Source organism: Colias eurytheme, chromosome 8 (assembly GCF_061535395.1).
Source record: "Colias eurytheme isolate Ceu_HAF_F1 chromosome 8, ilColEury1 Martin Lab GWU primary, whole genome shotgun sequence".
Classification (NCBI taxonomy): Eukaryota; Metazoa; Arthropoda; class Insecta; order Lepidoptera; family Pieridae; genus Colias; species Colias eurytheme.
In genome coordinates this window covers 11,764,627-11,792,618 of record NC_142987.1, presented here as the reverse complement: position 1 = coordinate 11,792,618, position 27,992 = coordinate 11,764,627, and the positions used below count along the sequence as shown (strand labels likewise).

The 27,992-nt window shown below is 35.1% G+C and overlaps 2 protein-coding genes across 2 annotated transcripts; both read right to left on the bottom strand.

Moving 5' to 3' along the window:
• Window positions 1-101: 101 nt before the first annotated feature.
• On the bottom strand, window positions 102-22,251 carry Sec15 (exocyst complex component Sec15). The gene is made up of 17 exons (XM_090104985.1): window positions 22,059-22,251; window positions 21,696-21,842; window positions 21,255-21,360; window positions 20,753-20,891; window positions 20,167-20,347; window positions 19,748-19,823; window positions 19,494-19,632; window positions 18,468-18,600; window positions 12,915-13,072; window positions 10,735-10,870; window positions 10,364-10,449; window positions 9,908-10,118; window positions 9,082-9,174; window positions 7,019-7,133; window positions 1,740-1,836; window positions 1,113-1,313; window positions 102-422 (listed from the first exon to the last, which is right to left on the bottom strand). The coding sequence occupies exons 1-17, from the start codon at window positions 22,077-22,079 to the stop codon at window positions 182-184; spliced, it is 2,280 nt and encodes a 759-aa protein (XP_089961111.1). The 5' UTR covers window positions 22,080-22,251; the 3' UTR covers window positions 102-181.
• LOC149906816 (uncharacterized) lies at window positions 5,379-6,289 on the bottom strand. Its single transcript, XM_090104984.1, has 3 exons — window positions 6,275-6,289; window positions 5,925-6,182; window positions 5,379-5,831 (listed from the first exon to the last, which is right to left on the bottom strand). The coding sequence occupies exons 1-3, from the start codon at window positions 6,287-6,289 to the stop codon at window positions 5,379-5,381; spliced, it is 726 nt and encodes a 241-aa protein (XP_089961110.1).
• Window positions 22,252-27,992: the final 5,741 nt, after the last annotated feature.

Genomic DNA, 27,992 nt, shown 5'->3' with positions numbered 1-27,992 from the left:
ATATAAGTATTACAGTGAGCTATGCGATAATTAAAAAAAAAATAACTATTTCAGATAAAACTTGTAATGTTAAGTGTATAGGGGAAAAATAAAAAAACTGATAGTATACAAAAAATAATTTATTACAGTTTAAACATAATACATTTAAAATTGCTTAACATTTAACAATAAATAATCCCCATCAACCATCTTGATTCTGCAATTGTTTCAGTTGCTTCAAGACCGTATCTAACAACTTTCTTCTATCCCTCTCATTCTTCTTGAGCACGGAGAAGACAGAAGACTTCTGTTCTGCTTCCTTCAGCTTCTCTAGAAGAGTGGCAGCGTCCCGGGGGGTGACAAGAGCATACTTCCCCCCCTCCATGCCGATGTCGTGGAGGTAGGAGGACCAGTCCCAACCAGTTATGAGGTCGAGCAGTTGTCTGCGGAAAAACATAGAAATATAGAAGGAAAATAGATAAAGTCTGTTTAAAATCTTAAAATTTTATATATACACTCATACAATTGTACGCGGTCATGCATTGCTATACAAATCTGGGTATTAAAATGGATATGTTGCCGTTAGATCGTAATTAAAACCTTTATATTCTTCTCTGATATGGCAAACTATTTAAAAATTGTGAATCGAAACATTTGCTTGAAATTTAAGGCAGTATTCTTCGTCTTCCCAATTCACGTTTTCCAGCAGTTCCCCTATCTCTTACACCAGCATTTCTTCTACCTCCTACGCATTGCAAATGCTCTCACACCATTTGCAGTTCACGAAATGCTCCAGCAGTGCCTCTGTCTCCTACACCTGGAACTGCTACTGCTGCCACTTCCCTCAAGACTTGTGGACAGGAAGGACAGGGACCAGCAGTCCCCTGTCCACTTATATCCACCACATACCTAAGGCTAGCGAAGTGATCCAGCAGCTCGCCCTGTCCACTACACCCGGATCTGGACCCCACCTACCAAAGTCACACGTTTTCCAGCATTCCCCTCCACCAGTATCTACCTGAGGCTAGCGAAGTGTTCCAGCAGCTCGCCCTCCCGCAGTCCGGGCACGGGCTCGCTGGCCGCGAACTGCTCGCACTGTATCACGTCCAGCATTCCCCTCCACCTGTATCTACCTGAGGCTAGCGAAGTGTTCCAGCAGCTCGCCCTCCCGCAGTCCGGGCACGGGCTCGCTGGCCGCGAACTGCTCGCACTGTATCACGTCCAGGTCGAGCTGGTGCAGGGCTCCCGCGGACACCTGCCGCACGCCCGGCTCCAGCAGTAGGGCTCGCAGGCGGAACGCGATGCGGGAAGTCGCTGCTCGGACTGCTGCCACGCTAAAGGGGAGTTAAACTTATAAATTTATAAAGAATAGAAAACATTTCACGAGGCGGAACTCGAACCCGCATCCTTCGCGCCATTCCGGGGCGGATGCCTGACCAATTCAGCCACTCGTGACCCGCCAGAGCGATCGAATTTATAGACACATAAAACTGAAAGAAGCATTTATAGACACATAAAACTGAAAGCTTTTATGTGTCTAAGGGACACACATAAATTACGGACTACTAACACGCTACAAAGCAGGCTTAAAATTCATTAAGAATGGCCAAAAACATGACTAATAACATGGGTTGATTTGTCAACAACACAACAACAACAAGGACAAAATATACAGAATTAAATTATAGTATAAATCCAACAAAAGATAAAATCTTCAACAAGAAATTATCAAAATGTGGGTAGTTATAAAAGAATCTTACCGAGCGCGTTCGGGCAGCAGTTCTAGCGAGCAAAGCACGCCGGTGAGGTAGCTGAGCATGTCCGTCACGAACGAGGACGCCTGCCCACGTGGCTCCACTTTAAAAATACAAATTTCAATTCAATTTGATATTTTTGGTTTTTATGCTTTATAAATTTTATGCTTTATCTAATTCTAATATATAACATTCCCCTGTCACAATCTTAGTTACCATACTCCTCCAAAACCACTGGACCGATTCTCATGAAATTTTGTGTGCATATCGGGTAGGTCTGAGAATCGGCTAACATCTATTTTTCATACCCCTAACGCCCGAAATTAATAATCAATCTTGATCCCGTTTTGCCTATCTCTGATTGATATATCAATCCATTTTTCGCATAAATCATGCCAATAAGCGATCCCCGGATTGAGTTTGCTATCTCAAAAATCAGTCAATCTTTGGGAGGGCGGATCACAGATTAAAGATTGGCCTCTGTTCGAAAGTGACAGTTTGTGCTTGCCAATAACCAATCCGTCCATTTTGACATTTACTTCGATCGGTGTAAACAATCGCAGATACCAATCCTTAAAATTGTACGGTTTGTTGCAAGCTTGTTCAAGTTTATTGTACAGAAACATAAAAAAATGGCAAATATATTATTTAGCGACGATAGTGATGATAGCGATATGGAGCTACTTGCTCTGTTATCGGACTCGGATACCGAAACCGATAGCGAAGCTGATGAGGAGAGACAACGCGCTAGTGCTCGCAGGATCAAAAGGGTCAACTATATGCAGAGTCTCGATGATGCTGAGTTCACCTTCAGGTTCAGATTATCTAAAACTGTAGTGAATACTCTGTTAACACAATTGATGCCTTTAGTCCGTGTAACTTCCACCAGGTAGGTACCTACCAACCTATGTAATCTTCAGAAAAATTAAGTTATCATTTTTCATAGATCTTAATTATCCATCCTTAATGTTTTTATTTTATAGGAATCACGGAGTTTCACCACTACATCAACTGTTATTAACATTGAGGTTTTACGCATTGGGCACAATGTTAATTTCTGTAGCTGACTTTGTTGGAGTCTCTACATCAACAGCAGGCCGAATTGTACGCGATATATCATCAGCAATCGCCAGCTTGTATGAAGAATACATTGCTGTTCACCAACAAAGTGCAGAAAAATTTTACAGAATTGCTCGGTTTCCTCGTGTTCTTGCTGCAATTGATTGCACTCATATACGTATTCAGTCACCATGTAAGTTTTTGATAGCTTATTACACTTTTGAGTTTGTTATTATTTAATTACTGACCTAAATTATGGTTACATGCAGGTCAAATAATAGGAGAAGAATTTAGAAATCGCAAGGGTTACTTTTCCTTAAATGTGCAAGCCATCTGTGATGCTGATCTAAGATTCATGAATGTAGTTGCTCGATGGCCAGGTTCAACACATGACGCCACAATTTTCAACAATTCTGTTCTTAGAGGTGTGTAATGTGCAGTTATGCATTAACTTTTACTATACTCATTTATCTTTTTAAAAGTTGTAAGAAACCTTAGTAAATATCTATAAACATATAATATTGTCTACTTGTTTACAGCTCAATGTGATGCAGGTCTGTTTGGTAACCGCTGGATGCTTGGTGACAGTGCTTATCCAAATAGATCTTATTTATTAACACCTGTTTTAAATCCTGTTAATGAAGCAGAACAGCGATACAATGAAGCACACATAAGAACTAGAAATACCATAGAGAGGTAATTTCATAAACAACTTTAATCCCTAGGATTCTAAAGTTAATTCAATAGTTTAACTTGATGGACTCCAACACAATCTTCAGCAGTTCACCGTAATATATTATTTCTTTTATTTCAGAACATTCGGTGTTTGGAAGCGACGATTTCCTGTAGTGGCTCTTACATTGCGCTTATCCTTACCAAAAGCGCAAGCAGTAATTATTGCCACTGCTGTGTTACACAACATTTGCAGGAACAATAATTTGCAAGAACTTTCTTCTGAAGTAGATTTACCACCAGAAGATACTAATTTGATAGATTTAAATAGTGAAGTCACAGATGTCCAACAAAGAGCAGTCCTTATTAGTAATTATTTTCAGTAGATTTTTAGTAGATTTTAAAACTGACTTTGTAATTTCTAATCATATGCATCATCTTTGTTAAAGTATAAAGATGAATATTTTGTCTCAGTCTATATTATTATAAATATACTGTGAAGAGGTACAGGCACACAAAAGGGTGACTCAATAAAGAAAAACAAAGTAAGGATATTGTATCTAGCTTTATGTAGAATTTTAAATAAATTATACAACAAATAATAGTTATATTACTGCAAAAATACAAAGACAGAAAAAAGATTATGAAGAGGAAACATTTTCTGTATTTCCATTGATTAATTATCAATGTATTATGAAGTACATACTATTAATGTATCTTTAATAAAACACATGTAAAACAAAAATCTTGAATCTATCTAAATAGAAATTTAGCTCAAATAAACAACAAATAATAGTTACTTACATTACAGCAAAACCAAAAACAAAGAAAAAAGATTATAGAGTAAACATTGCCTTTACCATTGATTAATTATCCATTTATTTAAGTACTTACTATTAATGTGTCTTTAATAAAATACATGTAAAAATAATATATATAATATAATAATAAATAATCTTAAATCTATGTACATAGTAAATTACCATTACAAATGAAGTAAAAAGTATTTATGTCGACATGTTTAAGTTTTAGTTTTAAGTTCTGTGTAAATTTTACTGGAAAATAAATGGCTTATTCAAACTCAAACATTTATTTATTCAATTAGACTTCTTCGAGAAGCACTTTTGAAACGTCAATACATATTTTTAACATTTACCATTTATTTATAAACTATTATTATGTAGTAAGCTTCCCCAGTTTCCAAAATCCCAGCTATTAAAACAGTACTTAGATGCAAAGCAAATGCAATTCAAAAAGTGTAATTACTACCTACTATGTTGAATAATATAATATTTGACTTTTAATATTAGATATCAGCTTTTTCATTGAATGTCTTTAAATTATTTCGAAAAAACTCAAACTCAAATATTTATTTATTCAATCAGACTTCTTATAGAAGCAATTTTGAAACATCATTACATATTTTTTAAATTTAACAAAAAAACTACAAAATCATACTATTTATTACCTACTTTTTTATTTTCTCTAATTCTAGTTTTAATTTTTCTATTTCTAGCAAAAGTTGGGCATTCTTTAATTTATAATTTTCATTTTCTAAATGAATATTAGTTAGTTTTGCATCCAAGCACTGTTTTTTAGCTAAGAAATACTCAGCTATGGCATTATTTTTGGCGGTCTTGCCATCGTCTTGTCTTTTCTTTCTCACTGAAAAATGAACATAATGTTAGATTGATGGGTATGTGTTTGTACCCAACACATCTCTCAACAAAATTATTAATAAATTAAATATAAAAATACTGATAAATTTACTAGATTGATAATCTATTGAAATTGTATTATTGTATAAAACTATTTTAGAAATGTTTTTACAAAATATGTAATAGGTTTTGTCTGGTGTGACTGATTGATAGACAACACACTGACTATAATGATGGACCTAGGACACATGAGGATTCAAGATTTATTTGGAGGATATTCCTTGAGCTCTATAATGAATGCATTAAGAATAGGGTTTGAAAAACAAAAGTTACCTGTCCTCGGTGTATTAAGAGTAAACCTCTTTGGCTTATTTGGTGTTAACACATTTTGGTCAACACTCTCCGAAACCTGATTTTGTATGACACCATCACCCTCACCACTGCATATAACAATTTCAATGTCATGGTTACTTGATGTAGGCATCAAATCTGCAGCCTTACTTATATCATCAGAAACCCTAGCAAACCCATCACCAATACCGTCACCACTAGCTCCACCATCTCCACTCATGCCACCAATATCAACACCTACTGTTTCCTTATCACCCCCAAATGGCACAGTAAATCCACTGGCAGTACTTCCTAGTAAACCAGAAACTCGGTCCAGTATGTCATCTGGGGGTATATAATCAGCAGGACCACCACCAGTCTAAAAATTCAATGTAGGTAAATAGAATTAATAAGTCATTACATTCTGAAGTCCAATTAAAAACACAACTATGAACGAACACGACTCGCTAACCTTAATTTGGTTCATCCTTATTTTAGTGCTGCGTTTGCGAGAATTCTTTTTTAAATTTTCCCATTTCAAACGCAGCTGCTGAGGTGTCCTGGGACAATTCGTAGCCTGGGCATTGAACCGCTCGGTCAATCTAACCCATTCCTCGTTTTTTAGTTTGTTATTGGTGGCGTTCGTTGTTTTCGTTGTTATGATTTTACTCCCTTCTATTAATTCAAGCAAGAACTTGGATTCCTCTTTTGTAAGAGGCTTGCCTTTTACCTAGAAACAAAAAAATAAGATTTAGGCGCGAAATTGAGCGTAAGTTGGGAGCACAAAAGCGTCACCTTATGAAATAACAAAAAGGTACTTACGATTTCGCAATCCATTATTGATAATGAATAATAGGTAATTAATGACTAACTGTTATAACTTGTTTTACTTATTTATTATTTGTATGTTCGCAATATTTAAACGCATAAACGTTCACAGTTTGATAGCTGTTGTCACTTGCCACAGAACAGACCAATACACATTCCGTTTTAGGTAAAGTATTTTTACTTGATATCATATTTTATGTGATAAAATATAATTCCTAGTAAAGTTTTTACACGCTTTCACAAAATTATTTGCTTTTAGTATTTTGGATATTCTTTATAATATTTTAAGACTAGTTTGTTACTATTAAACATTTAGCCAAACGTATTGCATACATCAAACATTGTGCTAGGAACGGAACGGTCAAGAGGGAAAAGATCGCCACTGATCCCGGTATCACAAAAAATTTGGATTGCAGTCATTTGTTATTGGCACGCAGATTTGAGATCAATCGAGCAACACGCAGTAATCCAGGATTGGTCATAATCTTGGATAGGAGATACATTATTAATTTCGGGCGTAAGTGATGAAGAGTAAGATAGAATAACGTTTGCCGGGACAGCTAGTAAATTTATATTTATAAAGCATTTCCAATGCCATAAAACCAAAAATATCAAATTCAACAAATTGGTCAAAAAGGGTTCAAACGATACAATATTGTTATCACTGAAATAATGATTCGTATTGGTTGAGATAGTTGTTTATTATTTCAATCAAAAATAAATTTATTTCAAACTCACCAAGCAGCCAGTCGTAATTTTCTAAATCCAAAAACTCGTCGACCTTATTCTGCAAGTTCTCGCAAATCTGCTTCTCAGCATCGTCCCGAGCCGCTTGGAACATGCTTCCTGCAGCCTAAGGAATAATACAATATTATTTTAAACCGTAAATTCAAGTAAATTTTAGAAAGATATAGTCATTTACAAATTAAAATACATGGAATACATTCAAACAGGCCTACATTTTTACACAGAACCTCTATTGATCATGAAAATTATGATTTTAAACAAAATCGATAAACAAAGATATGTCTTGTGGCATTTGTTTAAGCCAGTGTGATTGTAATCGGTATGAAACAGGCCTAATTATTGACTATTGCTATGAAATCATATCAATTTTTTTTATATTATGGCCTTCCTTTTAGTCTTAATATTATTTTTACTTTTATTTAATTATTGTTTGTATGAATTTTTAATCTAATTTAATTTTTAATCTGTATTATGTTTATGTATTAAATTTAAATCTGAATTTTAAATATTTACCATAACATAATCGCCGCTCTGTTTATAAAATTCTAATGTTAAACATTTCACGGTCCCGCAGGACAGGCATTGCCTAGTGCGGGAACCAATGATTTTATTTCCTGTATTTTAACGTTTTTCTTTAAGAAACTGTATTAAGCACTATGTAATAATGTATACTCGGATTTTTAATTAGATAAAGTTTAAATTAGATAAACTGACGTTTTCTGTGTTGTCAGTTTTTGATGAAATAAAAATAGCGTTGTCACAAAGTGAATGATTGAAAATCGGGAATGAATGAAATTGAATCGATCGTCTAGTGAATATTTAGTTTGTAACAATATAACATCAAATAAACACAACAATGACAACAAACACAACGTAATTAGTTACAATTAACGAAAAAATTACAAAAACAAAAACGTAAACAGCGTAACAATAAAAATAAAAAAATGATTATAATTACACTCTACTAGTAACTTATATCTTATGTAGCTTTATCTATTATAATTAGAAATAATTTGGAAAATCCAAAAGTGCACGCCTCATAATTTTTTTTTAATAAATATTTATTAATTATTATTTTTGTTTATTTAATAACAATTAAACCACATCGAATCAGACCCTGAAAAATGAAAGGGTTCTATTCCTGAGCATACTCAAGCGTAAGAGAAAAAAAAAGACTCGATTAGTAAAGTATTTCGGTCGCTATCGTGTTAACAAGAAAAAGGATCCGCACATACAGACACACGGACGTCCAAGACAGAACTTTTTTAAACTGTTTTTTAACTAGTTTAAATAACAAAAATGACATCAAAACAATCATGAACGTTAAAAATAGTGTTTTTTCTTAATATGTGTGTGTATGTATTATCTTACAAGTGCAATGTATGATACATAAAGACATTTTAAGTTTGAAAAATCAGATGTTTTGCGCGAAGTGACAGTAGTACCCACCTCAACGCTTCGCTTATGAGGCGTGCAATAATGTTATTTTATAGTTTGAAATGATGAACTATTCACAGTCATTGTTCATTCATCTGATTGAATGAGAACTGAATTCCTCACTATTACTTTAAATGTGGCAACATTATTTTACAAAGTGACATTAGCTGCTGTCAGTTTACTTTATCTAATTAAAAATCCGAGTATAGGTATTATGACTGATGTACGTGTCTTAAAGAATAAATAATTTTTTACTTTACTTTTTACTAAAGTTACGTCATTTTGAAGGAACACAGATGACCTTCGAGCCGGATTGTAAGTTTAAACGCATGTATCAAATTAAATAAATGCTATTCTCTTGAATATTCTTTCTTCCTATTATTTAACATAATTTAATAAAAAAATTGTGTGTGCCGAGTACACGTGTCAGAAGTGAAAATTCTTTAGCAAGATGCAAATATACCAAAATCGTCGCCTTACTCCATGACGTGACGGTAATGCCCTCACGCAACCTTGAAAATTTATTCTCCAATTACACAATTTACAACCCTTAATATTTAAGATTCTTGAATAGATTGGGGAGTATAATATAAATAATTAGATAGATAGGAATTTACCTGTGTGGTGACCAGGTCAGAACCAGTTATGTTGCTAATGAACTCGTAGAGGTAAGGCGTCGCACTTTCTAAATACTGTGTGTCTACTATTATCTGTAAAAAATAACGCAATTATATTTAAGAACCTAATATTTGTTATTTATTTTTTATCCTTATCACTCGAACAATTCGTACACACATAATCAACGCATCATCAAAATTATGGAAACGTGTAAGCTCACAATGTTGTACTTGAAGCTTATAAGTGTTTTACACTCGTTAGTGTTGCGAATATAAGAAGTATAAGAAGAATCCGGCTCGAAGGACCACCAAATTATTGGTCCTTCGAGCCGGATACTTCTAAGTTCACTGATGATTATACGAATACGACTTGCACGAACGTAAAAGTGTAATTTTGTGTGGACGAATTTCTTTAATGCAGAGCCGCAAAATGGATTTTATGATACTTACGGTACTGTTACTTATATACCTAGCAAAAACACATGAGCTTTAGAAATTTTCGCTTTTGTCTGTTGTATCCGGGGGGCGATAGCTAGTCCAAAATGCAAATGCTTTTCACGCAAAACAGGAATTTGGAATTGAATAAATAATAATAATGTTTCCAAATTCTTAATTCGAATTTAGAATTTGGAAACATTATTATTATTAAGCTATTGCATAGCTTCTATCGCGGGCCTTGAGCGCGGGGACCGAATCCAGAAATTCCGTAACGAAAAACCTCACGCTCCCCACTCCGACGGGCGCAGAGGTGTGGCTTGAAGGCATAGCATGCAATAGCTTTACCGCGGCAGTCCCCGAGTGCCACACGTCTTTTTTTTTATTAGACCTGCAGCAGCTGCATCAGCGGCAGCGGGCGGCGGAACAGCGCGGACAGGCAGCCCGCGAACGAGCGGCTGAGCAGCAGCGAGGCAGATTGCCGTGCGGCAGCCGCCCGCCGCGCGCCGCCCAGCCCCAGCCCCGACGAGAACTTCAGCCACGCGTAGATGAACTCCTTCACCTGCACGTACACCGCCGGCACTATGGATGAGAACGGAAACCTGGAAGGACAACAAAATCTATAACTTTCGATAAAAATATAGTAGCAGTTTGAAAAAAAAGCATACGTGCCGAGCACACGTATCAGAAGTGAAAGATACCAAAATCGTCACCTTACTCCAAGACGTGACGGTATTGCCATGACGCGACCTTGAAATTTGACTCTGAACGCGCCTAAAGAAATATCACTTCAATAAATTCTAAAAATACTGCTTCACTTATTGATTCTGTTGGTAAAAATACATACCTTCTCGGGAAAGGCTGCGTCTCCAGCTCGTCCCCGTCGTAGGGGAACGTGTCCATCACGCCATCGTATTGCTCTTGTGATTCCACCTATAAGACATCTCACTTTTATCCATTTGCCTATCGAAAACATGTGTTTGGTTATCCAAGTTTCATTTGGCCAATCATATTTTAAGTTTTTAATTCACAGAAATGCTTCAATTATAACCTCCTTAAAAATCTTCTATCCTATGTTTAAAGCTGTCGATTACGAAACAATTCAATCACATATTAATATGAAATCTAAAATATCGTTGTAAATTTTTAAGCCATTACATCCATCCCAAATCATGAGGATAAGATGCCACATAATCTAATTCTTTCTTCTCTACCTACCTCAATAGGCAAGAACGACGCGTTGTCCAATATATCCCTAAACACAACCACCCATCGCTGCATCAACACTTCTGTGTAATGTTCCGCCATTTCTTGCAAAAGTTGCGGCAGAGGGTCCGTCGGAAGACCATAGCACCTATACGATGGTAATATAATTTATTGGAAAATTAAAAAAATTTTGTGTATTCATTAAGAATTGTGAAAAATCTAAAATTGAATTTCTTCCAGCACATTTACAATTTTACATAAGGGGCATTTCACGCGAAGCGGACACACATTTGAGGGCCAGTTTTCAGATTTCGGTTATATTTTAGTATGTTACACCTGTATATACCCTCGGTATGAATACGAAATATTTTTGCATTTAGAAGCTAAGTTTACAAAATACAGGTATTTGAAGACGTCAGTCAGATGGGATAGAAAATAAACCCCAAAAATTTTAATTAAATGAGGTGTCAACATGAAATGCTCCATAAATAAAATCAGTTTTTACTTTAAATTAGTGTCCGACCGAACTTTCGGTTTCGGTTTCGGTTTCGGCCGAGTTTCGGCCAAAAATCAAGTTTCGGCCGCAGTTTCGGTTTCGGCCAAAATCGGCCGAAACTTTTGCCGAAACCGAAACTTATTTCGCAAGTTCAGTGAACTTAGTTCACACACGTTCACGCTCGCCTAACTTCGTTTTCCTCGGCAATGCTTTGACGGACGCTGTCAAAGCGTTGGTTGACCCACGCTGGTGGAAACAATTTTTGATTATCTATGTTGAGATGGGAACCGGGTGTAATAGTAATTAATAATTCAAGAGGTACCTAAAAGAGACTGATTATTCTTCTAAGTACAAATACCAATCCAAAGTATTAAAGACTCTTTAATAAAGAGAAAGATCTCAAAATACCAAAACTTAGTATTTAAAGTAACAGTAACAATTGGGTATTTGAATATAATTTTTTTTTGTGCTAAATGGAAAGATTATATATTAGTTTTATAACAAAACAATTTTTTTAAATTTTTTTTTGCAATAATTCAAAAGTTATTTCAAAATAAAAATTAGTCTTTGAATCCAGTACCGAAAACACACCGACAACTCCCGAAGCGTCACCCGAACGCGTGTGACGTCATAATGTTAGTTTTCACTCATTGCAGTTGATAGAAAAACGTATACAACTATAACATTTTGACGTCACATCTATCGTGACCAGTCATGGCGCGTTTATAGTCACGTGACTTTAATTTAAATTTCATCAATTTTTAATTGCTTATAATTAATTGAAAAATATTTTTTTTGGAGTTTATTGCATTAAATATCAATATTATTAATAATAAAGTTTTAAAATACATAAAAAAAAATCAATATTTTTTTATTATTCAAATACTCAATTACTGATTTGATTTAGATGACTGATTTTACTGAGAACTTAATTTGAAAAAATAATAAAAATTAAAATTGTTATTATTAATATTTTAAAAATATTTTTTTTATTTTATATTAAATAAATGATTACAACAAATTTAATATAGTTACTGTGTTTTCATTTCATAATTAGGGCAAAATAATAGGTAAAATGCACCAAAGTTCAGTATTTTTAGAAATTTCATACTTGACCACGTGAGTTTCGGTTTCGGTTTCGGTTTCGGCCGAAACTGAAGCCACGGCCGAACATTCGGTTTCGGTTTCGGTTTCGGCCTGGAAACCAGTTTCGGTCGGACACTACTTTAAATATGGTTATGATTACATAACTTACCATCACTCGTTCTGTTTTGCCTAATTCGTGGTTGGTGTGAAATAAAAAAAATGTATAGTGAAATTGCATAAGTACTGTGAACGCGCCAGCTTTAGTTAATCGGCCTATACGAGGCCCTTGTCCCAGCAGTGGGAACGTATATGAGCTGATGATGGTAATATTTTTAAGGCAATGTTCCCTTAAAAGGTCTCGGCTCAGTAACGACACCTTTTTACACATAACTAGCAAACCCGGCGAACTCCGTTTCGCCACCAGAGACACCTTTTCTTTGCTATAAACCTCACGGAGCCCGAGACCTTTCCAACGAATGCAAAACCGTGGAAATCGGTCGTGCGTTCTGGAGTTATAGCGCCAGGAAGGAAAACCCGACTTATTTTTATATGTATAGTAGATATTATGTATGTACATATTATTATGATCAAGCTGGTTGAGTGTACTAACTTGAGCGCGTGTATGGCTCGCACGAGCGCGTGCTTGAGCGCGAGCACGCGCGTGGGGTCTGTGCTGAGCGCGGTGAGGGCACGCAGCGCCGCGCCCGCGCCCCGCGCCGCGCCGCCCCACGTCTCCACCACCCACTCCTTGCTCACCAGCCCGCCGCCCGTTAACATTATACAGGGTTAGTTTTCAATGACCAGCCAAAATTTAAAATTAAGATCTAGATATTAAACCGAAGGTACATTTGAAATATTATTGTCGAATAAAAGAATAATAATAATAGCTTTCATTTGAAAATGTCTTAAAAATTTCCTAAATCGTAAACACGCGATAAGCTTATTGAGAATCAATGCACTTGTGTGCGTGCGCGCATCGCCAAATTTATGTGTGTGCTAACTTCTACTTATCTAGGTTGTTGAACAGAATTGTGCTTTTGTAATGTCCACACGTTCGCTTTTTAGTGGCGGACAGGAATGAAATCTAATTTAAAAAAAAACGGTTTTTTTTTTTCATTAGATCGAAAATGTTATCGATTCTGAACCATTTCTGAAAATTTGGCCGGTCATTGAAAATTTTTTGGCATTTAATTATTTTTTTTATTCCATTCGAAGATCTAACGATAGTAAATGTTACCATACTGAATTGGCCTATCTTTCAGCTTAGCAAACCTGTATGAAAATCTCCGTGTGAAAATCTCCGTGTAAAAATCTCCGTGTGAAAATCTCTGTGTGATAATCTCCGTGTGAAAATATCTGTGTGAAAATCTATGTGTGTTAATCTCTGTGTGAAAATCTGTGTGAAAATCTCTGTGTGAAAATCTCTGTGTGAAAATCTCTTTGTGAAAATCTCCGTGTGAAAATCTCCGTGTGACAATCTCCGTGTGAAAATCTCCGTGTGAAAATCTCTGTGTGAAAATCTCTGTGTGAAAATATCTGTGTGAAAATCTCTATGTGAAAATCTCCGTGTGAAGATCTCCGTGTGAAAATCTCCGTGTGATAATCTCCGTGTGAAAATATCTGTGTGAAAATCTCTGTGTGAAAATCTCTGTTTAAATCTCGGTGTGAAAATCTCTTTGTGAAAATCTCCGTGTGAAAATCTCCGTGTGAAAATCTCTGTGTGAAAAAAATCTCTGTGGGAAAATCTCTGTGTTTAATAAAATCTCGGTGTGAAAATCTCTGTGTGAAAATCTCTGTGTGAAAATCTGTGTTTAAATCTCGGTGTGAAAATCTCTGTGTGAAAATCTCTGTGTGAAAATCTCTGTTTAAATCTCGGTGTGAAAATCTCTGTGTGAAAATGTCTGTGTGAAAATGTCTGTGTGAAAATGTCTGTGTGAAAATCTGTGTAAAAATGTCAGTGTGAAAATCTGTGTGAAAATCTCTGTGTGAAAATCTCTGTGTGACAATCTATGTGTGAAAATCTGTGTGAAAATCTCTGAAAATCTGTGTTTAAATCTTGGTGTGAAAATCTGTGTGAAAATCTCTGAAAATCTGTGTTTAAATCTCGGTGTGAAAATCTGTGTTTAAATCTCGGTGTGAAAATCTCTGTGTGAAAATCTCTGTGTGAAAATCTCTGTTTAAATCTCGGTGTGAAAATCTCTGTGTGAAAATGTCTGTGTGAAAATGTCTGTGTGAAAATGTCTGTGTGAAAATGTCTGTGTGAAAATCTGTGTAAAAATGTCAGTGTGAAAATCTGTGTGAAAATCTCTGTGTGAAAATCTCTGTGTGACAATCTATGTGTGAAAATCTGTGTGAAAATCTTTGAAAATCTGTGTTTAAATCTTGGTGTGAAAATCTGTGTGAAAATCTCTGAAAATCTGTGTTTAAATCTCGGTGTGAAAATCTGTGTGAAAATCTCTGTGTTTAAATCTCGGTGTGAAAATCTGTGTGAAAATCTCTGTGTGAAAATCTCTGTGTGAAAATCTGTGTGAAAATCAGTGTGAAAATCTGTGTGAAAATCTCTGTGTGAAAATCTCTGTGTGAAAATCTCCTTGTGAAAATCTCCGTGTGAAAATCTGTGTGAAAATCTCAGTGTAAATCTCCATGTGAAAATCTCTGTGTGAAAATCTCCGTGTGACAATCTCCGTGTGAAAATCTCTGTGTGAAAATCTCCGTGTGACAATCTCCGTGTGAAAATCTCTGTGTGAAAATCTGTGTGAAATCTCTGTATGAAAATCTCTTTGTGAAAATCTCTGTGTGAAAATCTCCGTGTGACAATCTCCGTGTGAAAATCTCTGTGTGAAATCTCTGTATGAAAATCTCTTTGTGAAAATCTCTGTGTGAAAATCTCCGTGTGACAATCTCCGTGTGAAAATCTCTGTGTGAAGATCTGTGTGAAAATCTCTGTATGAAAATCTCTTTGTGAAAATCTCTGTGTGAAAATCTCCGTGTGACTATCTCCGTGTGAAAATCTCCGTGTGAAAATCTGTGTGTAAATCTGTGTGAAAATCTCGGTGTGAAAATCTCTGTGTGAAAATCTCTGTGTGAAAGTCTACGTGTTAAAATCTGTGTGAAAATCTCTGTGAAAATCTCCGTGTGAAAATCTCGGTGTGAAAATCTGTGTGAAAATCGCCGTGTGAAAATCTCCGTGTTAAAATCTGTGTGAAAATCTCTGTGAAAATCTCTGTGAAAATCTCTGTGAAAATCTCTGTGTGAAAATCTGTGTGAAAATCTCTGTGTGAAAGTCTCCGTGTTAAAATCTGTGTGAAAATCTCTTTATGAAAATCTCTATATGAAAATCTCCGTGTGAAAATCTCTGTGTGAAAATCTGTGTTTAAATCTCTGTGTGAAAATCTCTGTGTGAAAATCTCTGTGAAAATCTCTGTGTGAAAATCTCTGTGTGAAAGTCTCTGTGAAAATCTCTGTGTGAAAATCTCTGTGTGAAAATCTGTGAAAATGTCTGTGTGAAAATCAATGTGTGAAAATGTGTGAAAATCTCCGTGTGAAAATCTCCGTGTGAAAATCTCGGTGTGAAAATCTGTGTGAAAATCGCTGTGTGAAAATCGCTGTGTGAAAATCTCTGTGTTAAAATCTGTGTGAAAATCTCTGTGAAAATCTCTGTGAAAATGTCTGTGTGAAAATCTCTGTGTGAAAATCTCTTGGGACACCCTGTATATGTTACAGTCAAAACCCTGAACCAGTCAACATCCTTATTGACGGTTATTAAGCTTATTGACTAAGGGCGTCGGTTAATATCAGATAAAATCAGTCAATAAGGACCGGCACCCTTAGTCAATAACATTATTATAGGTCTACCAGAATCTGATGGCATATTTATATTTATGAAATAAAAGATTTTCATGTGGCAACTTTATTTGACAACTATCAAATTTTCATGTGGTTTTCATGTGGCAACTTTATTTGACAACTATCAGTTTTCTTTGCAATTGATGAATAATTTTTAGGATTTTGTCTAAAAAATCTTCGAAAATGTCGAAAAAGCTGCTGCGATCACAAGCAAGAGGTGTTGTTTATAATGTGTATAGAAAAACATTCGATGAAGAAGAGTCAAACACATCACAATTTCAAATTTTGAATATTTTATTGGTAAATTGGACTTACCCGTTTTGGTACTTTAAATTAAAAATATTATAAGTAGGTAACTATAATATTGTTTGTTGATTACAATATAATTTTATGATAACTTATTACAGGAGTTTCCAATGCGGCTATTCGTCAAGTCCAAGCTGTTCAAGTGAATTTTATAATGTGTGTATCTGTTAATACTTACGAAAATAAACATAGTTTTATTTTATTTTATAAAAAAATATAAGCAATCTAGTTTTGACCTGCATTATCATTACATCCATATTTTTACATGGCATAATGATAATGAATATACAAATATAGGTACATATGTGTAAATAATAATATGTATTACCTATATAATACAAGTAATATGTACATTATACATGTAAGTATGTACCTACATAATATTAAGTGGATATCTCATTATTAAGTACAGTATTGTTCACTTATGTAATGTGACTAATGATGTTGAGGACAAAATAAAAACTAAGTAGTATCAAGATCGTTCAGTCCATTTTCCCTAGGGTTGCACACTCAAAATTTTGATTTCCCTAATTGCCATCAGATTCTGGTTTACCTATAACTGATTTAAAGAGCAGACATTCAGTCAATATAGGTTTGAATAGAATTTAAAACTTAAATCTTTCTGTAAATGGGTCTTAGTACGCAATGACAAAAAGAAAAATGATGGTCAGAACGCTGATACCGGATGCGTTAAGATACTGTAATATAAAATATTACAGTATCTTAAGATAAAATATTATAGTATCTTCACCGTGTGTGACGCGCTTTACACTGATTTTCAGTGACACCTTACGTCATCCACGTTGTCAGTTGCTTTACTGGATAATAAATTAATATAATTCCTGAATAATAATATTAATTTTGTCATATCCATCATGGAGTTCAAATGAATTAAATCGCGGGCAAAAACGACTCTGACGTTTTTAAGCTATATAAAAGTGACAAAAAAAAAGTATTATGCTTATTAAAATTATCTAATAATGATCATGAACCTTTATTGCACTATACAAATAATCACATCATCACCCCGAAGATCTTTTAACCATTTTACCCATAAAAATGGCAAATTCATTTTCAAAATACTGGCAGCATACGTTGAAGTTTTGTATTCCTTCGTATATGTAAAATTATTATTTGTATACAAAATTAAATAAGCCAAATAATCTACAGAAAACCTGTAAAACGATGTTTTATCTTTTTGTTTGTTTTCGGGAACAAATTTTACAGCGTTTTAATATCACAAGACAGCATTTTTTTACTAAAATAGCAAACCCCTTTTGACGTATTGCATGACACTAGAATCGCTATAGCACTGGCGGAGGTTCGTATTCGTTTTTGATTTCGTATTTTCTTTGACAAGGGCGATGGATGATTGTCATGCTCCATCTGCCTTTTATTTTGTAATCTAAGGAACATCTTATATATAAAATTCTCGTGTCACAATGTTAGTCTGCATACTCCTCCGAAACGGGTGGACCGATTCTCATGAAATTTTCTGTGCATATCGGGTAAGTCTGAGAATCGGCCAACATCTATTTTTCATATGTACCACGGGCGAAGCCGGGGCGGACCGCTAGTAGTATATATTATTATACACTTATCTCAATGGCACGTAACACGGAAAATTAACGATTAGGTGACTCGTCTACTATTTTACTTGTTTTTTATACAAAAATCAGGAAAAAATATTTTGATCGGAAAGGGAATCAAGTTTACCTTGGCAATACAATTTATACTAATATTATAAAGCTGAAGAGTTTGTTTGTTCGTTTGAACGCGCTAATCTCGGGAACAACTAGTCCGATTTGAAACATTATTTCGGTGTTAGATAGCTCATTTTTCGAGCAAGGTATATATCATCACGCTGCGACCAACAGGAGCGGAGCCACGGGGGTGAAACCGCGCGGAGCAGCTAGTCAGGACATATAAATTAAAAACAACTATACCAAAAATAAAAATGTTTTCACACTGAGTTGTTAACCTAATATAATATACTGTACAGCATCTCACCAGTTTTAAGAAGATGCTCCTCCAGTATGAAGAAGCCGAGCACAGCGTTGAGGTAGTTCTTCATGTCCTGGGTGGAGTCGTGGAGATTCCCTTGGGGAATAACCACGAGACTCGCTTGTTGTTTGCGTTGAGCCCTAAAGAAGACATTCATGTGTATTGTGTATACCGTACACTAGTTTATAATTTAGACTAGCTTTCCGCCCGCGGCTTCGCCCGTGTTTTCAGAGAAAACCCCGCATAGTTCCCTTTCCCGTGGGATTTACGGGATAAAACCTATCCTATCTCTCAAGTTGGATCGAACTGCACTGGTGTCTGGCACTGGTGTGCGAATTTTATTATAATCGGTTAAGTGGTTTAGGAGTCCATTGAGGACAAACATTGTGACACGAAATTTATATACCTATACATATTAAGATTTACTCCAGGAATTTGATATTGATGAAATTTAAAATGGAGCAAAACAAATCCAGAACATAAAAGGTGACGCAGGTAAGTTTCATGAAAAACAATCCTAATAAATGCGAAGGTTTGTATGTTTGTTTGTTGCTCTTTCACGCATGATATTTGGCACGACATAGAGGGTAACTTCGATTAACACAAAGGATAGGTTTTATCCCCGAAATCCCACGGGAACGGGAACTATGCGGGTATTTCTTTTAAAACGCGGGCAATGCCGCGGGCGGAAAGCTAGTAACAAATATTTATGCAAGTTAGTATCCATCAAGTTATAATATTCAAGACTAGCTTTCCGCCTGCGGCCTCGCCCGCTTTTTCAAAGAAAATCCCGCATAGTTCCCGTTCCCGTGGGATTTCCGGGATAAAACCTAGCCTATGTTGCTCAGTGAAGATGCAGCTTTCTAATGGTGAAAGAATTTTTCAAATCGGTCCAGCAGTTTATGCGTGAAAACCATACATACATACATAATTACAAACCTTTCCTCTTTATAATATTAGTATAGATAGTATAGATAGTAAAGATATTCACCAATTTAGGGATATTTCAATAGCCAATAAATATAAAACTTACCTATAATACTGCACAAACTCTGCACTAGCGCCGAGAACAGTGTGTATGTGCATACATCGGTACAGCGGACTGAAATCCACGAGCTCGTGTGGGCACTGTGCTGTAGTCTCAGCATTTACTGAACCTGATGTTGCCATTTCTGGAAACATTTTAATATGTCACCGTTTAATTTGAAACAAGTTAGTGTTATCTACTGTAAAGATATATAATTGCGATAAAAACTCTAATTAAGTTTTCTATATAAGATTACTCACCCTTTTTGTTTTTAACGATATTCTCCAAGCTTCTTCCGAGCATTTCTTGTGTTTGCTTTAAAGCCATTGCTCCAACCTGAAATTAAATTCATCATTAAAAAAATACTAAATACTAATCTATATAATATATTAAAATGAAACCCGTTTCGCGTTGTCACAGCATCACGTGTGAACGGCTGAACCGATTTCCAATTTCCGATTTCCCCCTCCCTACAGGCTACACACCATTTAAAGCGAGAAGCTTGCGCATATAAAATAGTATTAAAACTTGATGCGCAAATATCCCCCACCACGCTACTTTTTGGCCAAGAAGTTTGCCGGGCGCTATACTGATCGTTACCTAAAATCACCCCCCCCCCTCTTTCCTTCCTTACTTACCTGCTGTCCCTTTGATTGCCTTAGATCCTACACACACTCACCTGCGGACTCATCCGTCTAACAGTCTCCAGGAAATCCCTCAAGTCGGCCATAGAAGCATCTTTAACAGCGCTCCGTAACTGCGGCACGTGGGCCGCGATACGCGCACACCACGCGTATGCGCCTGCACGAGGGAGTTGTAAGTGTTCGAGCTGTTCGAGCGTTTTTAGTGCGGGGTAGTACCTACAAGTTGTATGGTTTCATTATATTTGAGATCATTTTCGAGAAAACAGTTTTTTAACTGATATACCTAAATAAATGCATGAATAAATATTCTTTATTGTACATACCACCAAAATTTAGGACACATTTTAAAAACTTTACTTACAACATATCTTAATATTACATTAGTAAAGAAAACATAAACCCGATTTTTGGCTAGTGAAAGTAATAATAATTATAATTTTATGATTTTAGAGGTGATTTGTCTTTATCAAAAAATTATTTGCCGAATTCGAGAATAACTCAATTGATTTAACAATTTTAAGTAAGATTTTTATGGAGAGAAAACACGAAAAAGGGGCAATAAGGCAGAACAAGGCTAGGGCAACTTGATGATATAAACTAATTTACTACATAATCACAAACCTTTTAGCCTCAACCTGTGCCTTCAGCTTGGAGTAAGTGGTGAGCAGCGGCAGACACAGCTCCATCTTCTCAATCGTGGCCGCAATGTTCAGCTCCACTCGACGAGCCCTGATCAACTCTTCGGCACGAGTGCATAGACCTGGAAAGAAGATTCAAAAAGCTTGTAATATAATGAATGTGTAACTTAATTTTTATTTTGTGTAACAAATTTTCTATGCTCCTAACTTGTATTAGACAAATGCCCTAGAATTTTATTTTTGTACTTGTTTTCTTTAAAGCCAATATTAAATTTTTTGTATGGATAAATTTAACATTAAATATACTATACTGAATTTACCACAATTTTCAATGCTTTTCAACATTTTTATAACCGTAAACACAAATTCTAACTTACATCAGAAAATCAACATGTTATTTTACCAACAGGAATATGGAAATTTCAATAGAAGCAATTCTAGGAGATTCTTACTTTATGACATTTTATAATTCTAATGGAACTTACTATCAGCAGTCTCTTTAACATTGGCATCTACATTTGATATCTCTGTATGCAGCTTCTCAGCATGAGTTCGCACCTGCAGCAGCTCGTGGATAGCATCTATGAACCCCTGGAAATTAAATAATATATTGTAATATTATTGCCTTTGTGTGTGCAGGTGTTAATTATTCTTTCATAAAAAAAAAGTTAATTAACCCAAACACACTTTGTTTTTACCTGGATAGAATGTAAGTAAAGCTGCAGGATCCAATTAGCAAAAGCTTATCTTTTTCTCACAATTATATAATATATAAATTATCACAAAGATACAATATTAAACTTTTTTACTATCAGAAAATGTCATTAAATTAATTACTATTGTGGTAATGTACCCTCTGTCTTTTGTATGCCTCATACTTACTACTCAATGTGTAAGTTTACAGAAAATAATAGTAAAGAACTCACTTGATAATAGAAATTGCACAGTTTCTCAATTTCCTTGTCATGCTGCTTGATCCTCTCGTCCAGCTGCTGAACAAACGCTTCATGGCCGTCTCCTTCATATACGGACCTGAATGCTGGACCCCAGTAGTCATCTATCCCTTCTATTTCCTACAATGAAAAAAAAACTTACGTCATTTAGTTTTTTTTTTTTTAAAACACACGTAAAAAAAATTTAGAGTAACCATGTAATCGGGAGTATTATTTAATCTGTATTGTATTCTGTAGGTTCATAAAAACTACTGCTACTGATACTTTGAACCTTTGAACTGATATTAAAATTTCTAATGTAGGAGGCGTATATGCATACGACAAACATATACCTACCTGGATAGTTGCGTTAGTCATGGCGTTATGCTAAAGTATTAGCAACACCCAATATTCAATCTTTTTTACTGTTGGGGTAATTTTCTGTTATCTTCTTCTATTTATTTATTATAATCCAAAATAAATAAATAAAATTTCACTTCAAAATCAAATCAAAATAACATCTGACAATTGACATTTGTGACGTTTGACGTAGTTAGAGCGTTTTCACATTATCCGATCCGATATCGGACATCGGACGCCGATAGCCGATATCCGATATCGGATACAATTTGCCCTTTCACATTGTCCGATAAAATCGTTCCGATATCATCATGAGTGTTGCCAGAAATTTTTAGAGAAAACTAAACTAAATTGCCAGTTGATAAAAAAAAGGTATAATAAAAAAAAATCAAATGTTATAAATCATAGTTGTACATGTACTTTAAAAATAACTACGATAAAGAAAAATAACTTCAAAAAAGAAAAGTAAAATGTAAAAAAAGATTTGATATCACAAATTACTGCATATTATTTAGATGTGCTATTTACTAAATAGTTTTGATATTGGTCATTTGTATAACATATACTTATGTTAACACATTATTATAAATTAAATAAATTTATATCAATACCTACTACAACCTAGAATTAGTTAATAGTTTTAGTAATACATATTAATAAATACCTTTCAAAATCTATTAAATGTATTTTTAGCAAGACGTACCTAGTCATTTAGTCATTTTTTCACTACATACATTTATAAAAGTTCATGTAGTACCTATGATAAATTTATTAAGTGTTCACATTTTCTTTTCTTTTTCTTATTACACTGTAATATCCTAAAATAATATTGTCACTTGTTCAAATATATTTGTAATATAATTGTTGTAATTTCCTGTAAGTAAAGATACATAAATTATTTTAGTGTCATAAACAATTATTTTAGAATTAAGAGTTTTCAAACTTTGTATTCTTTGTTGTAAATTCAAAATAAAAATAAAATCGGTGTGAAATCTCCTCCTTTTTTTGAAGTCGGTTAATGTTATTTTATATCGACAATATCACTCATATACGAACTATTTAGTAGCGACATGTAGCAAGATGTGTGTTAGGTTTTGATATGTTCGGTTTTTAAAATATAGTTTTGTAGTTCTTGTCTGTCTATTAAGCGTTTTATTTTATTAGAGGTTATGGGCCCAGATTTTTAGTTGAAAATGACGACGAATTATCTTGTTAGTGTGCCTAAATTGAAAGGACGTGAAAACTACAGCGAATGGGCTTTTGCGGCTGAGAATTTTCTGGTGCTGGAGGGATTGTCTGATTGCATCAAGTCGGAGACTGTACCAGCAGAAATAGGAGCAGCAGGTGACGCGAAAACCAGAGCTAAGCTGATCATGACAATAGATTCGTCGCTTTATGTGCATATAAAAAGTGTACAAACGACACATGAGCTGTGGAAGAAATTGAAGAACCTATTTGATGACTCAGGATTCACGAGAAGAATCAGTTTGCTGAGGAGTTTGATTTCAATACGACTCGAAAATAGTGCTTCAATGACTTCGTACGTGACACAAATCATTGAAACAAGCCAAAAATTAAGCGGTACGGGCTTTAATATCAATGATGAGTGGGTCGCATCGCTTTTGTTAGCGGGATTAACAGAAAAATATTCCCCTATGATAATGGCGATTGAGCATTGCGGCATACCATTGACATCAGACGCCATTAAAACAAAATTATTGGACATGGAAGAAAGTGGAAATGGCAAAGACAGTAGCGCTTCCAATTCCAGTGGAGCATTTGCGAGTTATAAGATGAAACGGAATGTTGGTAACACTGAACAGATGTCAAACTTGTCAAAGTCAAAACCAAAAGTCATTAGATGCTACAAATGTAAACAAACAGGACATTATCGCAATCAGTGTACATTTTCGGACAAAAATGCGTCGAATACAAATAAAAATGAACGCACAAGAAGTAACGCGTTTAGCGCCGTGTTCCTGAATGGTGAATTTTGTAAAAGTGACTGGTATATTGACTCCGGGGCGAGTGTTCATCTTACCGCGAACGAAGAATGGTTGTCAAATGTGTCGCGAGATGTTATGATTAAAGAAATTGTCGTGGCAAATAAAGATAAAATACCAGTAGTATGTACTGGAGATGTGCAGATTACGACAAAGACGCATGCCTGTGAATACGATATTACAGTGGAAGATGTATTATGCGTGCCGAAGTTGACTACAAATCTGTTGTCTGTTAGTCAACTTATATCAAAAGGAAACAAAGTTTCATTCAACAATAATGGATGTCAGATTTTCAACCAAGCAGGAGTATTAGTGGCTACAGCGAGTCTGTTGAATGGTGTGTATAAACTAAACATGCCTGAGTGTTGTTCATCGGCTGCAGTGATGGTGTCCAGTGAAGTTTGGCATCGACGTCTAGGTCATGTCAACAGCCAGTATTTGAACAAGATGCAAGATGCTGTACAGGGATTGACACTTGATAGTAAGACTGATATATCAAAGTCATCATGTGTTGCATGCTGTGAGGGGAAGCAGAGCCGCTTACCTTTTCCCAAAGAAGGTAACAGAAATACTGAGTTGCTACATATTGTGCATACTGATCTCTGCGGACCAATGGAAAACCTATCTCTAGGTGGTTCTAGATACTTTATGCTGTTCATAGACGATTTTAGTCGTATGACATACATTTATTTTTTGAAAAGTAAAGATGAGGCATTAACATGTTTTCAACAGTATAAAGCAGAGGTTGAGAATCAACTTAATTGCAGCATAAAGATCTTGAGAAGTGACAACGGGACAGAATTCTGCAACAGTAAGTTTGACAATTTTTTGAAGTCGCATGGGATCGTACATCACAAAACGAACCCATACACTCCCGAGCAGAATGGCCTCTCGGAACGATATAATCGGACTGTCGTTGAGAAAGCCAAGTGTCTACTGTTTGATGCAGGTCTCGAGAAAAGGTTTTGGGCAGAGGCGGCACACACAGCAGTGTACTTACAGAACAGGACTGTGACCGCATCATTAAATTATAAAACTCCTTTCGAGATATGGACAGGCAGAAAGCCTGATGTAAGTCATCTTCGTGTTTTCGGTAGTACAGTCATGGTACATGTGCCGAAACAAAAGAGATTAAAGTGGGACAGAAAGTCTGATAAATGTATCCTTGTCGGCTATTCCAATGAGGTCAAAGGGTACAGAATTTACAACCCGAAGACTAATGCCATTACTACCAGTCGAGATGTTATAGTGTTGGAGAAGATGGAGACAGAGAGTGATCTGAAGGTACAGGAAAATTGTTCAGATGAAGTGAATATGGTTCCAGTGGAGGAAAAAGACTTGACACCTCAGGAAGATTCACTTGAACAATCAGAGAGCTCGAACACAGATGACAGCAGTGAACTATATGAACCTTGTGAAGAAGACACATTAGATAGCTCTGAGACTGGTACAACAGACAGTGAAGACTCCATTATATTGAACAATGTCAACATAATATCTGGTCCCCGGCGTAGGCAGCATTAAGGACTTAGGTGAAGCTAAATTATGTCTTGGAATGAATGTAACCTTCAATAAAGATAAAGGATATGTAACTTTGAGTCAGGAAGCTTATATTGATCAACTTTTAAGCAGATTTAATTTAAGTGATTGTAAGACTGTTGATACTCCGATGGAGGTCAAATTAAATGTAAATAAAGGTCCAGTAGGGGCAAATAGTCATGTGCCCTATCAACAACTAATTGGTAGTTTGATGTACTTGTCAGTCTTAACTAGGCCAGATATTAGTTACTCTATAAGTTTTTTAAGTCAGTTTAATAATTGTCACACAAAAGAGCATTGGGAATATGCAAAAAGAGTATTAAGGTATTTAAAACGAACTAAATGTTATGGAATAAAATATTGTAAAGAAGGTAATTCAGAAATAACAGGCTATGTAGATGCTGATTGGGCTTCTAACTCTGAAGATAGGAGATCATATACTGGAATGTGTTTTTTGTTATCTAATGGTGTAATATCATGGGAGTGTAGAAAACAGAAATGTGTAGCCCTCTCTAGCACTGAATCAGAGTATATTGGTCTATCTGAAGCATGTAGAGAAGCATTATATCTTAAGGAATTACAATATGAAATAACCAATAAGATGTACACTATTTGCATATTTAATGATAACCAAGGTGCGCAGAAGCTGTGTGCAAATCCAGCATTTCATAAACGTACAAAGCATATCGATATTAAATATCATTTTTGTTGTGATCTAGTAAGAGATAAAATTGTTAAGGTGCTGTATTTGCCAACAGCTGATATGCCAGCTGATATTCTTACTAAAAGTTTATGTTCAGCAAAACATTATAAATTTATGTTGCTTCTTGGCATAGTTTGTATAGAATAATTTTGTATATGATTGTTTAGTGAATATTGTGATAAGTAGGGGTGTTATTTTATATCGACAATATCACTCATATACGAACTATTTAGTAGCGACATGTAGCAAGATGTGTGTTAGGTTTTGATATGTTCGGTTTTTAAAATATAGTTTTGTAGTTCTTGTCTGTCTATTAAGCGTTTTATTTTATTAGAGTTAAAAACAAAGCACTCAATGACAACAATACAATAAACAGCACAACCAACATCAGAGTAGGAGGAGGAGCGAGGCAGAATGAGATAAAATAAAGATGATAGACACCATGTAGACACTAATGTTTTCGAAGATAGATATTTGAATTTAAGAACGCAATATATTTTTGTTTACTTCAGTTCAGCCAATTGCCGTATATTTTAATACGGCAAATAAAAATACCTGCCGTATAAATCGTATTTTAAATGCCTATAAATACTTAAATGTGTGTTTTCTTAATAAAAAGGTTTCTTTTAATGGAAAGGGTTTTAGGTTAAAAGCAAAGAATTTTTTTAAAGATTGAGCGCCATATAAGACTGAAAATACACAAACTAGTGCTTTTTTGCTGTTGGTATACTGCCTTTTCGAAAATTGAGTTGGCAACACTGAACATTATCGTCCGATAGCCACTGGGAATATCGGTGTCGGCTCCGATATCCGATATCGGACCGGACAATGTGAAAGACAGGCACATATTTCATACATTTTACTTCCCTCCGATATCGGATATCGGCTATCGGCTTCCGATATCCGATATCGGATCGGATAATGTGAAAACGCTCTTATGATGTCTGACATCAGAGCAATAAAGTCTGACATATACATTTATACAATGTTACCAACCTACTATCGAGCTATCTACTCTTTATGGGCATCGATTATACTTTTGTATTTTTGCCTAGGAATAATAATTATACACCGAGCTTGGTTTAATTTTAAGTACTATAAGGGTCTATAAATGCCTAGTTATTTTTTCATAAGTAAAACAAAATAATTAGAATACTATCAATTAATCGTTTTAAACTAGTCTTCATTAAATTAATTGATTGCGGCTGTTTTCCAATTACAGAGCATAATGCGACTCAGTGCCGCACAATGCCGAATTATGCTGATGCTTATTTGGAACATGAAACGCACCAGCAGGTTGCGCTAACCTGTGGTGCTAAAGGCGTATTCAGAAAGAAAGCTTGAAACTTATAAGCGCTTATAAGCATAAGCGCTTATAAGCGCTTATAAGTTTCAAGCTTTCTTTCTGAATACGCCCTAACGTTCAGTGTTGAAAAAAAAAATATTCATAGAGTTAGCAATAACCTCATTAATATACATAATAATTGGTTGAAAAATATTTACGGTCATTTTAAGTAATTTGGATTTTGATTATTTCATTAACATTTTTTTCAATGTTTGTACCTTCATCCATACTTATATTTATTTTTTAACACAATTTGAATTAACTTTGATTATTTCGAAAAAACTACAATGAAACGAAAGCTTTAAATTTTTTTCCAACAATTAATAAATACTAACGATAAA

Excerpts from the sequence above, each read along its gene's own strand:
- Sec15 (XM_090104985.1), bottom strand. The coding sequence starts at position 22,079 with ATGACTAACGCAACTATCCAG. Across the intron at positions 13,073-18,467 it reads AGGAGCATCTTCTTAAAACT|GGCGGCGGGCTGGTGAGCAA; the intron begins GGTGAGATGCTG and ends ATAATGTTAACG. Across the intron at positions 10,450-10,734 it reads CGTCGTTCTTGCCTATTGAG|GTGGAATCACAAGAGCAATA; the intron begins GTAGGTAGAGAA and ends GATGTCTTATAG.
- LOC149906816 (XM_090104984.1), bottom strand. Across the intron at positions 5,832-5,924 it reads TAAGGATGAACCAAATTAAG|ACTGGTGGTGGTCCTGCTGA; the intron begins GTTAGCGAGTCG and ends TTGAATTTTTAG.